Here is a 14,253-nt window from a genome sequence, read left to right as displayed (position 1 = left end):
AGATCATGAGCTTTCCACTCAGAATGGGTCAAAGGTAGGCAAACATGATAGTGATATGAATATCAATGAACACCATTATGAATCCTAACAAGGAATTGTAATAAGCAATAAAAGGCTTTGGACTTTTTGAGTGTACTTGAAGATGGAAAGACACAGGTGGCCAAGCAGACTGTAGGTGCAAGTATATACATAAATGACAAGAACACAGGAGTTGAATTTATGGCCTAAGATTTTATTAGTGATACCTGGCTCTCAATCAGATGCAGTAACTGGAATCTAGTGTAAAAGGTACAGCATTTTTTGAAAAGACAGATATTACTAATGATATCAGATGATTTTGGTCCAATTATAGTAATAATGTCTCGAGTAATAGTGAGCTTTCAACCCTGACAGTTCAGTTGCCAAGGAAGAAGAAATGCATTGCCAAATTACCTTGATGGGTACTAAACAAAGTTCTTCTCAGGAAATATTCCACAGAAATGGAAAAAATGTATGATAATCCCATTGCACAAGAGGAATACAAGGACTGATGTGTAACTATCGACTTATTATCTATGGAGTGGTTATGAAGATTTCAGGTAAAAAATTTCATACAGAAAGCAGTTGACTGACAAGCTATATTTCACAAGAAATAGCATGAGGTAACTAAAGAGAGGTCATGTCTGAGCAATTTCTCACATTTTGTAATTTTATAGCCAAGTTAAATACAGGGAATGGATATACTGATACTACTGGGCTTTGCTAAGGCATTTTATAAGACATAAAAGGCTGTCGCAAACTATTGACTTGGATAATTGGGATATAGGATGTGAGAGAGGATTCTGCCAGATTTAAAGTGACCAATTGTATAAGCTAAGATCAGTCCTGGGCGTACTGTAATATATTAGATACCAGGTGATGGTGCAAAATAGACAAGACAATCAGGGATGCTACTGCTATACAGCACTTAAAGCATTATTTGAATAGACTGAAAGTGTGGGCGAATGATAATGGCTGTCACTTCAACATCAGGAAGTGACAAGTTATGCACCTGGGCGTGATAAGATATCAAATGGCATGTTGGTGGGATTATGCTTGGAGAAACTAATGAAGTTAGGAATCTTGGAGTTTAATAGAAATCTGATGTTAGTTTAAAAGGTCACATAGCAAAAATTGCAATTACGACTCAGAGAATAACTGCAATGTTGAAAAAGAACACTGACAAGTAAGGATAAGGTCATTTTATGATCTTATTCACACATGTACTTTGTGTTTAAAAAAAAAAAATGAAGTCTCCAGGATTCTCTAAATAAACTGAATATAGCTGTAACAAATTTGGCATGAAAATTAGCAATAAAAAGACAATAATGAAAACAGGGAGGAACATAAAACCAGCTGCATCTTCAATAGTGAACCTAAAGAAGAAAAACATTTCAACTATTTAGGCAGAGTTTTCAGTGAAGATGGCAAATTAAAATTTGGAAGTAGACAACAGAATAAGCAAAGTTAGTATGGCTATGATCCACCCTTTATGCTTCCCTTCCCTGTGCTGCAGTCTGTGTAGGGATTATTTTCACCGGCGATTTTACAGGAATATCAGTTTTCAACAAGCATCTGCTCAACTCTAGAAATGGAAAGGTTTTGCATTTCTAGAATGGTCATGGACTTAATAAGGTCATTACTTCTTAAGCAGCTCAAGCAGAAAGAATTAAGCCGATAATGAATTCGTTTAATACTTTTTTCGGGGGAAAAACTTTTTTTTTGCATGCACCAGCTGTTAAAATTTTACTAGCATACCCTTTAATATGACAGATAGGCTAAAGTATTCATGATGTGGTTATTCAACAGTATACTTTCGAGAATAAACAACATAAAAAAAAATTTTTTTAAATATTAAAAAAAATTACTTTATTAAGCTTACTGCTATTTCACTGGATTTTTAATCAGCTGGTTAGAAATCCAGCATAAATATTAGTAAGCTTAACGAAGAAATTCTTTTGTTGTTCTGGTACTATTTACACTTTAAAGTATCATTACTAATATGACAAAAACATTAGTTACTAAAGAAAGGTTTTATAAGAGAGACAGAAGAAATGTTTCAATTTCATCACTGCTATAAGTTGAATAAGATTAACAAGGATACGAAGACTCGATTTTTTTTTATATTAAGAGCAAAAAGAAGTGGAAAGGATTTTACAGAGTTGGTTGGGGAAGGAGGTGCTCTGTCTGTGAATGAGGACAAGTATTATTTGAATAATACCTGTAAGATTCCATAGAACCTGAATGTGGTAACTTAACATCTGACCTCTATGGAATTAGACTCATCATGGGAGGTACAGACTATTGCAGACTGCATTCAATGCTCATCAAACCGTGCTCCATGCAAAGAACCTGCTTCTCACACCCTCTTTATACCTTCTCCATCCCATTCTATGAAAAATTTCTCCACATCAACCTGATAACAACCCCTTACTAGCTTATATGTGTCACTCATATCCCCTTCCCCTCTTCCTATTCACAAGGCTTTGCAACCTACATTCAATCTATCCACATCCCAAAGAAGAATGACCACCTTTGTGAATCTTCTCTGGACCCTTTCCAACATATCCTCATCACTATGAAAACCGAGTGACCAAATCTGTGCCTGAATCCAGCATGTTCTTCATCAAGCTTCCCTTTCTCTACTGAGTGTTCCTGATAAGATTTATGTAAGTATACTTCGAGATTGTGAGTTGAGGATTGTGAAAGGGAAGCTTGGTGAAGAACATGCTGGATTCAGGCCAAATAGAGGCTGTCCGGTTCAGATTTCTTGTGCTTGCCTGAGTTCATTTCATTGTACCGCTCATTTTAACAGTTCGGATCTAAGCGGGAACTCTAATGTGAAAGTAAGGAAGGATTAGAGAACCATGACTTCTATATAACTTAAAAATTTTCTAAGGAAAATTCTGTCTTATTCAGATTACTGTAGCATTGTACTTGATTCCTTAACATTATTCTTACAACCATAGACACAGAGTGGCGCAGTTAAATATAAATTTTCTTTGTGTTCAAAAATGGAATCAATCAGCAGAAAGAACTAGGGAATTATCGACCTAGTCTATAACCTCCCCTATTGTTTTAACTCTTATACAGTATTACCCATATAGAGATTAGGCCTAGACTGTCTCGTGACTGGAAAACTGCATTCAGCCTAAATAGAACACATAACTAAGAAGAAAGACATCACAACACCATATAAGCTCTGCATTACTTCAACCTTAGCATTGTCAGGTCTGGCTGCCACTGACGAGACCTCAATAAAGGTTGAAAACGGTATGGGTAGTGACCATTGCCTTTAATGCATAGCATCATACATTTCCCCAAGGGGATGTACTTTATATTAAGGGAAAAATACTAAGGAAAGTGATCAGGGCTTAATCCACCTTTACCATGAGTTGCCTCAGACTTGCATTACATGCAGGTGCAAACTTCACTTACTCGTGTGTTTGCTCACTTGGGAAATAGGATTAAAAAACCAAGTTTATATAAAATTAATTGGTATCTCCAAATTAAAAAACTTTCCTTGAGATATCTGGAGGGTAATCTTCATATAAAGAATTGACTGTGTCGGTTAATGGGATATTGGTGAACAGAGAAATTATGTCAAAACTGACTAATATTTCAGAATCTGTAATTTTTATATCCTTGATTTTTTCAAGAAAATCTGTTGTTTTTTTATCGAATATCACAAGGATATTCAAATATGTCATTCCACTCAGGTTATTTCAATTAGAAAAACAAAATCTACAAACAAATTGAAGGTACTGCCGTGGGTAGCCTGTCTCCACCTTTGGCAAACTACTATTTGAAACAATTCGAAGATACTATGTTCTCATCCATTCATCCTCAACCATCTCTTTGGTAACATTACGTCGATGATGTTTTTGTTGTTTGGCCACACACTGAAGATTAACTTTCCACCTTTCTACAACGGATAAATAACCTTCACCTACGCATCCAATTCACTATGGAAAAAGAAAACTCTGGTACTTTACCATTTTTGGACATCCTCCTTACTAGAACGTCTTCTGGTACCTTATCTACAAGCGTCTTTCAAAAACCGACATTTACTGGCAGATACATTCGCAAAAAGTCTGCGCACCACATCTCAAAAATTTGGCATTCTTAAATCTCTAATTCATAGAGCACATAAAGTTTGCTCTTCCCCAATAATCTTACAACAAGAACTTTCCATCATTAAAAAGTTAATGGAATCAAATGATTACAACTCCAATCAAATCCAACAGATACTTGACTCTTATATTCCAACACCTATAGTTTCTTCAACAGTCTGCAGAGTTCCTATTCCGTACATTCCAGGAATCTCAGAACCTATAGGTAGAATTCTGAAAAAGTATCAATTGATTCCAACATATATTCCTATCAACAAAATTTCTTCTTTATTACCGTCTACAAAGGATAAACTGTCTTCTCTATCTTTGGCTGGCATTTACCAAATACCTTGCAAATGTGATGTCTCTTATTTTGGACAAATTGACTGTTCTTTGGAAAAAAGAAAAAAAGAACATCAATATTATATTGATTATAACAAACCTCTGAAGTCTGATCTGGCACAGCACAGTATTGATTCTACTTATAGTGTCCAGTGGGATAAAGCAGTTCTCCTCCATAGATGCAGATTCAAATATGAACGCTTATTCAAAGAAAGTTGTGAAACTATCTTACACTGACCGAATTTAAATAGAAATGACTATGTCTCTCTGAAAGACTTTTATCTTACGTAAAAAACCATTTATCTTAATAGATTAAATTTGTTATTTCTATTATTTCCTAGCATGCGGTAACAATTGTATTTTAATAGGTGATCCACTGAACGTTTTGCTTGTATTCCATTCCTATTATTGTTACAGACACTGAAGATGTACTATTAATTTTAGTACGAAATATCTGTCCTTTTACTAATTAAAGACATCGCTGTGGTTTTTACATGTTACTTTATTATTTAATTACTATGCCACGGGTTCCACTAAAAATCAATATTAATCATAATTTTAATAATAAAAGGATTGAATTTTTTTTTTAAAAGAAAAATATGTAATTAAGTATGTATCACATGTAATAAGGAAGATGAAATGCTTTCACTGACAGTCTATTCAGCCCAAAATCATTGAAATAAGTGAAACATGGTTGAATGAAGATGATAATCTGTCACATTATTATTATTATTACCACGGGCTACTCCAGGAGTCCTTAGACTCATCGAGGGAGGCCCTAAACATCATGTTCACACAGCTGTTCAACATTCTCACAGTATCTATCATACCTTGCCTTGAACTCGCTCACTGTCATAGCACCCACAACAGACTCTGGCAGCTTATTCCACTCATTTACAACTCTAAAAGTAAAGAACCCAGCTCTAACACCCCTGCTAACCACGCTCTTGCCCAGCTTCCATGGGTGTCCCCTAGTTCTCCCACCACCAGTCCTGATCTCAAAAATATCATCTGAATTAATCCTATAGAATCCTTTTAGCAATTTGAATGTCTCAATCATATCTCCCCTTTTTCGCCTATCAACTAGTTTCTGCAACCCACAAATCTTCAACCTGTTCTCATATGGTGCAGTCCATAGACCTGCTATCATCTTAGTCACTCGCCTCTGGATCCTCTCAACCTCCTCCCCATCAAGAAGGAACCGAGGTGACCAAATCTGGGCACAGTAGTCGAGATGAGGTCTTATCAGGGCTCGGTACAGAGGTACAATGACTTGTTTTTCTCTGCTCGTCAAGGTATTTTTCAACAACCAAGTGAGTTGATGAGCTGATTTAGCTACTTTTGCAATGTGCCCCCTAAACTTCATCTCCCTATCCACCAACACTCCCAAGTCCCTGGCCTCATCAATCTCTTGGAGTACAGTTCCACCAATGTGGTATACTGCTGCTAATCTTTTCACACCGAAATGCATAACCTTACATTTTGTCACATTAAATTGACATCCATTCTCCTTAGTCCAGAACTCCAATCTATCTAAGTCATCTTGCAAGACTTTGACATCTTCTGCATTCACTATCGCCCTACCCAACTTTGCATCATCAGCGAACAAATGAACTGTCCCACTTAGACCATTCCTTATATCGTTAATGAACAGATTAAACAGCAGTGGTCCAAGAACAGAACCCTGTGGCACACCACTAGTCACAGGCCGTTTTTTGGACTCTACTCCTGAATAAACTACTCTTTGATATCTCTCCATCAACCACCCAGCTATCCATCTCACCAACCCTATATCCATTCCCATATGTTGTAGTTTACGGATTAGAATTCCATGTGGTATCCTGTCAAACGCCTTTGCCAGGTCCAGCAGTATCACTGTAAACCCATTTCCCTTATCCAGTTCAGCCGTCACCCTGTTATAAAACTTGAGCAAGTTACTGAGGCATGATCTACCCTTCACAAAGCCATGCTGTCCTCTGTACAGTATCTCATTTTCATCAATCCATTCCTGTATTTTTCCCTTGACTACTTTCTCCAAGACCTTGACAACGACTCCTGATATGCTGATCGGTCGGTAATTTGCAACCATAGTCTTGGATCCTCCTTTATGCAGTGGAACTATTTTCCTCTCTTTCCACGCCTTCGGGACTAAGCCAGACCTGAGACTCAGATTAAACAACATGGTCAAGGGCACTGATAATTCATTAGCCGCTTCATGCAAGACCCGTGCCGGTATACCATCCAATCCCACAGATGTATTCACATTAAGGTTCTGTAATAGACTATTCACCTCCACTTCATTCATCACAATTGCCATATAAACTAATGGTTCCTTCATTTTTTCAACGTCACCACCTGGATGATATACTTTTGCAAAGTGCGCGCTCAGTAACTCCACTATATCGACTGGTTCAGTACACTCTTTACCATCGTCATTCCTTAAAATCATTTTGCCATGTACAGTTTTTTTCTTGCTTGCAGCATATTGAAAGAACTGTTTGGGATTCTATTTTGCTTGCATAGCTAGTTTCCTTTCATAATCAGCTTTTGCTGTTTTTACCACACTCGTTACCCTTCTAGCCTGTACTTTATACCGTTCGTGTGCCTGCAGGTCACCCCTTTCTTTAAATTCCCTCCATAGTTGTTTCTTTTTTTGCAGCTCAAGCTTAATGGTGTTATTCATCCATTTAACCCCTCCTTGTTTCACTATTCGGACCTTAGGTATACAATCAGCCATAACCTCTTGTAAATGCTCTTTGATCACTTCCCATGCTCTATTGACGTCCAGCCCTTGCAGTTGTACATGCCATGGCACTGATCCAAGCAATCTCCTAAGCTTGTCACACTTGCCAGCACGGTAATTCCACATATACCCTGTCTTAATCACAAATTTCACACCTTTAGCCACCTCCCAGGTCAAGACCTTATGATCACTCTCACCAATAGGTGGCAACATGGTCATATTCATTACAGTCAAATTCTCAGATACTATTACCAGGTCAAGCACTCTCACACCCCTAGTATTTTCAATTACATGCTGTTTCAGATAGTTATCCCTTAATAATTGAATAAAATCCATTTCCTTCCTCACATGTGTCCTCTCCTCCTTCCAATCAATGTTACCATAGTTGAAATCCCCCATAATAATTACCCTCCTTCCACTCATTTCATCAATTTGTTTATGCATACCATCTCCACCATCTATTCCATCACCTGGTCTATAGCAGCACCCAACTGTATATTTTATTCTGCCAGTATCAATCTCACACCAAATAGCCTCAAATGAGCTCCTTTCACTATCCTGCAATACTTCAATTCTCCTTGGCTGCAGTTCATCAGCTATCATCAATAACACCCCTCCCCCAATTTTATTCTCTCTGTCCCTCCTAAACATACTATAACCTACACATTCTATCCCACTAACTATATCATCTTCCGTCAGCCATGTTTCACTAATGCCAATAACCTGTGGCCAGGAAGAGCCAATCAAGGCCAAAAATTCTTCCTTCTTGTTCCTAATACTCCTGGCATTAATATACATGAATTGCAGTGTTCCCTTTGTCCCACCCCTATCTTGATGCGTTATTCTAAATATCCCATTCCCATTTTTTGTCCTTATTGCTGGCTCAGGTACATTATATACATTTTTACACTCAACTGTCTCACTGATGTCTGGATATCCACTTCCCCCCCCTCCTTGGTTGTTCTAGTTTCCCTGGTTCTGCACATCCATTTTCACTTCATTCAGCAACACTTTTTCCAGTCTCCGCACACCAAGTCCATTCAAATGCAGTCCATCCATCTTGTATAAGTCCTTTCGCCCATCAAACTCATTCCACACGTCCACAAATTCCACACCACACCGTCCGCATAACCTGCGCATAATATCATTTGCGATTATGGCCCTCCTTCTAAACTCCTCTCTGTCATACCGCGGTAACAGACTCACCATTCTAACTCTGTCACTCTTTTCTTTCGCTACCTTTAACAATACTTTCAAGTCCTCTCTCATAAAAAATTTATCACCTTTCAATTCATTCGTACCAGCCACAATTGTTATTTCTTTCATCCTCTGTTTTTGCACTCTAATGCTCTCACTTACATCCTTAAATTTCGCACCCGGCAAGTACGATTTAGTTACACTCCCATCTATTACTCCTCTTAATAACAAGTCACCATACAATACTCTCTCCTTCATTTCGGAAACTCGCCCACTCTGTTTATTTCCGTTAGCTGAATCACTCTGGAAAGAGTTTTGCAGGTGCTCTAATTGCCGCTGCGCATCTTGTATCACTGCGCGCAGCCTAGCGATCTCACTTCCTACAAATAATTCCTCATTTTTTTTATCATTCAAACCATTTTCTCTTTCTGTATAATTGCTCTCACTCTTTCTTAGATCACCGCTCACATTGCCATCTTGTACACCGCAATTCCCTATCGAGCCACTATTTTCACTCGCATTCTGGCTTTCTTCAACCATAACTGTCTCACAACCTGACACATACTTCGACTCCTCACTTTGCATACACTTTCTACACATTCTCCCACCACTATCACTTTCTACACATTCTCCCACCACTATCACTTTCAACCCATACTCCAGACTCATTCGGGAATGCATACATTCCACACACATCACACCGGACAAACTCTCTCACACTACAGTTTTTGAACAATGGCGTCGTATTGTTGGACGCCATTATCTTACGTCGCATTGGCGCCATATTCAAATATATGAAACGTATCGTTAAAGACTAAATTAATTTACGGAATTTACACCAAAATCACACAGACACAACAAGCTACCAAATTTAGACAATATTACGTTATGATTTTTAACATTTATTCTAATTTCCATTCAAAATTGTACTTAGCTTTCGGGAGCTCCCTGAAAATACGACCGTTCCCCTGGCACTCTCGTTCTCCTATGACCATTACAACCACCATTTCAATTAATACAAAAGTTCATATTTTAATATGAATTTACTGAAATATATAATGAAATTAAATGAGTACAGCTACACAAAATGCTTCTGAAATCTATCCCTGTGCTTTGGTAGCTCAGATTCCTTAACACATGCTTTTATCACTATCTGAATTCTTTTCAGAGCCTAAATTACCTAAGAGCTGGTATTCAGACACTGTTCTAAATCCACAGTCTCAATAACCTTTCTGAAAACAGTTAATTTGCATACTACACATCAATCTAAAAAAACAAGAATACTTAAGCACGTGAAATGAGGAATTTCTGATCATTTAAGATATGCTTAAACTTAACCCTACTTTTTCAAATTCAGAACATGGTGAACAGTGTTGTTTTATCGAAAACTCTTCATTCTGCCAACAAGGTACTCCAGATATATTTTCTCCTCTATTCTCATGATGTGTTGGTTTGTCACTTGAAGGTGCAAGGAAGCCTTCAACTGCCAGAATTACCAAACATGTACTGAAACAAATGAAACATTACAGTTAGTTTTGGTAACCAAAAATTTATTAATCAAACTCATATTAACTATGGCATAAATGCCTAACATACAGAATAAACACATCAATGAACAGATAATGTGTAAAAAGCCAGTAGTACCACATGGTTTTCTTGGATAAGAAAATTATAACCAAAGCATATAAGTGTAGCATAATGTGATTGTAATAATAAATCAAATAGGATAACAATGAAAAAAAAAATTAAGGAATGCTGTTTTTCCAGTGTTATTGATGAAAATATCACTAATTCACAAAAGTAAAAGATGCATAAATTATTTTTTTTTTTTTTTTAAAAGTCTTTGCACAAAGAAATTATGAAAAAAAATTAAAAAACAAACCACAGCATGTTAAATCACCCTGGATATATGGGACCACAAAAATTTTACAAATCCAATATTCTACCCCCCCCACCACAATCCTATAGTTATTACAAGAGAAGGCCCTATTTACCAGTTTACCAAAATCATTTAGTTCTTTGCTGAAAAAACCTTATTCTCACAAATTCAAACACTTTTTTTTTGTTTTTTAAATCAAACCAATAACAGATGCCTGCCTAGATCTAAATTAACTTGATCCTTGACCTATCTGAAAGCACCATTAGATGACAGAGCAATCAACATTAGTACTACATTTAACCAATCCAACAGTCTGGCTGTAGTTTGTAGATATATCTGCTATTTGACTAGGAAAATCGATACTTTTGTACATTTAAGCAGTCAACCTCCAAAAACACCCTACACAATACTCCACCCTGCAAAACAGAAGGAACTACTGTCTCTACCCTTTCTAGGCACATTAGTCTACTTCTTCCAAACAGGTCATTATTTTTTCCTTTATAAGAAATCTACACAGATGCTATATGAGTATAGCATCCTCAGAACAAATGCACAGAGACAGAGCTATTTGCTCTAATGACATACTACAAAACTTACCTTAATCACACCTTTTTGCCCCTAGAAAGCAACAGGAAACCACTCCACTAATATCCCTAGAAAATTTTAGTAGCAATGAATAGAACTTATAAGGGGGCAGCTACCAGACTGGCAAACTAAGGTGGTGTCTCTTGGCACAGAGAGGAAAAGAAGGTGCACATTGGAATGGATACAACATCGGGAAATAAGGACACTTCAAGGGCTGATGTTCCTCCCGATCAAACTTCTAAAAGTGACTTAAAACAAGCTATAAACAAACTGAAAATGAAAGATGGTCAGAGAATCAAAATTGCAACATGGAATGTGAGAACAATGAACAGATGTGGAAAATTAGAAAATCTCAAACAAGAAATGGACAAAGAAAAAATTGATATCATAGGTTCTGTGAAGTCAGATGGGAAGGAATAGGTGATTTTTATAGTTACGAAGTAAGAGTAATTTACTCAGGTGGAGATGAAAAGGAGTTGCGCTTGTTTTTAATAAAAGAACAGCAAAGAGCATCATTAGCATAAACTGTCTGAATGACAGGATTATGGTGGTAAAATTGAAGGCTGAACCGGTGGACATAACAATAATGTAGGTATATATGCCAACAAGTGACCATTCATATGAGAAAATAGAGGAAATGTATGAACAATTACAAGACCTAATTAAAGAAGAAAAAAGAAAAGACTATATGATAATAATGGGAGATTGGAATGGAGTTGTAGGGGAAGAGGGCGCGAGTGTAGTAGGAAGATACGGACTAGGTAATAGAGATGAGAGACGGGAAAGGTTAGTGGAATTCTGTAAAGAAAATAAGCTAATAATTATGAATACTTGGTTTAAAAAAATCTAAGAGAAGACTATACACATGGAAAAAACCAGGAGATACGGAAAGGTATCAAATTGATTACATTATCGTAAAGCAAAGACACAAGAATAATGTAAAAAAAATGCATGCACATATCCTGGAGCTGATATTTACTCTGACCACAACCTACTATTCATAGAAATAAATGTGAAACTAAAGAAAATAAAAGAAGCTATGAAAAGGAAAAAAATGGAACTTAGAGAAATTAAAAAATACCAAGGAATTTGGAAATAGATTGGAGAAAGAATTAGAGGAAACAAATTTTGTCAAAACTGAAGACCCAGAAAAGAAATGGAAACAAGTTAAAGAGAAAATAAAGAAGTTGCAGACGAAGAAATTGGATATGTAAGAGCTAAAAGAATAAAAAAACTTTGGATAACTAATGAGATGATTTCTCTAATGGAAGAAAGAAGAAAATGGAAAAATAAAGACACCCCAGAAGGAAAAATACAATATAGAACACTAAATGACAAATTGAGAAGGGAAGCAGAAAGAAGTAGAGAGGATTGGCTTAAAAAACAATGTGAAGAAATGGAAAATTATGAGAGAGTGGGAAGATATGATCTTTTATATGAAAAAGCAAGAAGCATGAATCACAAGAGCAATGGAATTCGAGCTAGAGGCATAGAAAATAAGAAGAAGATAAAATCCTAATGAGATGGAAGGAATACATTGAAGATCTATATGACAAGGAAAATAGATTCAAATGAGTTGCTATTAAAAGATATAAAGAAGGTAAATGAAGATTATCTAAACCCAAAGATTTTGAAGACAGGAGTAGAAATGGCCATTAAGAAACTAAAATGTGGAAAGGCAGAAGGAATAGATGAAATACCTGCAGAATTCCTGAAACAATTCAGAAGAAAGGAACTGAAGAAATAACCAAAATAATAAATTTAATTTATAACAAAGGAGAATTACCAAAAATTTTATGACCTTAATATTTATACCTATACCAAAGAAAAGTAATGCAGTGAACTGCAAGGATTTTAGAACAATAAGCCTCATTTCCCATACATCAAAAATACTTATGAGAATCTTGACACAAAGAATTGCATCTAAAGTGGAAGAATTTCTTGGAGAAGATCAGTTTGGTTTCAGGAAGGGTAGAGGAACAAGAGATGCGATTGGACTGTTAAGAATAGTAAGTGAAAGAAGTCTGGAAGTGAATAAAGAGTTAATATCTGTTATATAGATTTTGAAAAAGCTTTTGACTTTGTAAAATGGGATAAGATGGCAGAAGTAATGGAAAAGATTGGTATAGATTGGGAAGACAGAAGGCTAATTATTTCACTATATATGGGACAAACTGCCATGGTGGGAGACATATATGGTACAACAGAACCAGGTATCACTGGATGAGGAGTAAGACAAGGCTGTTCGCTGTCACCAATTTTGTTTAACATGTATTCCGAAGTAATGTTAAAAGAAGCACTGGAGAATTCGGAAGAAGGAATAAAGATTGGAGGCAGACAGATATTTGCAATAAGATATGCAGATGACAAGGCATTACTATCAAATACTGAAACAGGACTACAACATCTGTTGAACAGATTACTGGAATCCTGTATCAATTATGGAATGAAAATTAACATTAAAAAAAAACAAAGATAATGAAAATAGCAAGGAAAGAGGAAAATATGGATATCAGAATAAATGAGGAAAATTTGAATCAAGTAAAAGCATTTAAATATCTAGGAATTAGCAGTGATGGAAGATGTAAAAGTGACATAAAAGCAAGAATCGCGATAGGAAGAGATGCCTTTAACAAAATGGATAGAAACCTAAAGGAAAGACTAATAAAATAAATGTTATGTGTGGAGTGTTGCTATCTATGCAGCTGAAACTTGGACACTGAAGAAAGAAGAAATTAAGATTTTGGAAAGCTTTGAAATGTGGATTTGGAGGATGGAAAAAATCAAATGGACAGATAAAATAACTAATGAAGAGGTCTTAAAAAGAGAAGAAGAAGAAAGAAGTCTGTTAAGGAGGATAAAAAGAAGCAAGGGAAACTGGATTGGACATATTCTGGGGATGGAATGGAATCATCACAGATGCCATCGAAGGAAAAATAGAAGGAAAAAGACCCAGAGGAAGAGTAAGGAAAACAATGCTAGATGATATGCTGAATGGAGATAGGTATACAACCTTGAAAGAGAAGGCTCAGAACGGAAGAGAGTGGACGGAAAGTTTCTGCTACTAAAAGAAGAACCTGCTGAATTGCAGAAATACTCAAGAAGAGAAGATCCCCCCACCAACATACACATGAGCACATCTGAAAAGACTAACATTCTTTATGAATATATCCAATAAGATACCACTTTTAAACCACACGTCCAACTAGCAACCGTCATCTGTTCTCTTTGATACAAACTGTTCACTTCAGCATCATGGATTGTATAAGTGCTTGAAACTTAGCCCTATTTTGGACAGACCAGTAGATCTGTTAACATCAGCCTTGAAACATACAATACATTCATTATCATCATTACAGTAAGTCAGGGCAGACAAG

At 36.4% G+C, this 14,253-nt stretch overlaps 1 protein-coding gene across 1 annotated transcript in view; it reads right to left on the bottom strand.

Moving 5' to 3' along the window:
- The window catches only part of JTBR (jumping translocation breakpoint protein JTBR), a 57,922-nt gene that overhangs the window by 9,158 nt on the left and 34,511 nt on the right, over positions 1 to 14,253 (bottom strand). The window contains exon 2 of the mRNA XM_090403517.1: positions 9,756 to 9,918. Within this exon, the coding sequence (XP_090259643.1) occupies positions 9,756 to 9,918 (163 nt within the window). The remainder of the gene's footprint in view (positions 1 to 9,755; positions 9,919 to 14,253) is intronic.

Source organism: Typopeltis vanoorti, chromosome 14 (genome assembly GCF_054136105.1).
Source record: "Typopeltis vanoorti isolate ZY-2024b chromosome 14, IOZ_Tvanoo_1.0, whole genome shotgun sequence".
NCBI classification, from domain to species: Eukaryota; Metazoa; Arthropoda; class Arachnida; order Uropygi; family Thelyphonidae; genus Typopeltis; species Typopeltis vanoorti.
The sequence above is the reverse complement of the archived record's forward strand: the minus strand, read 5'-3'. Positions and strand labels throughout refer to the sequence as shown.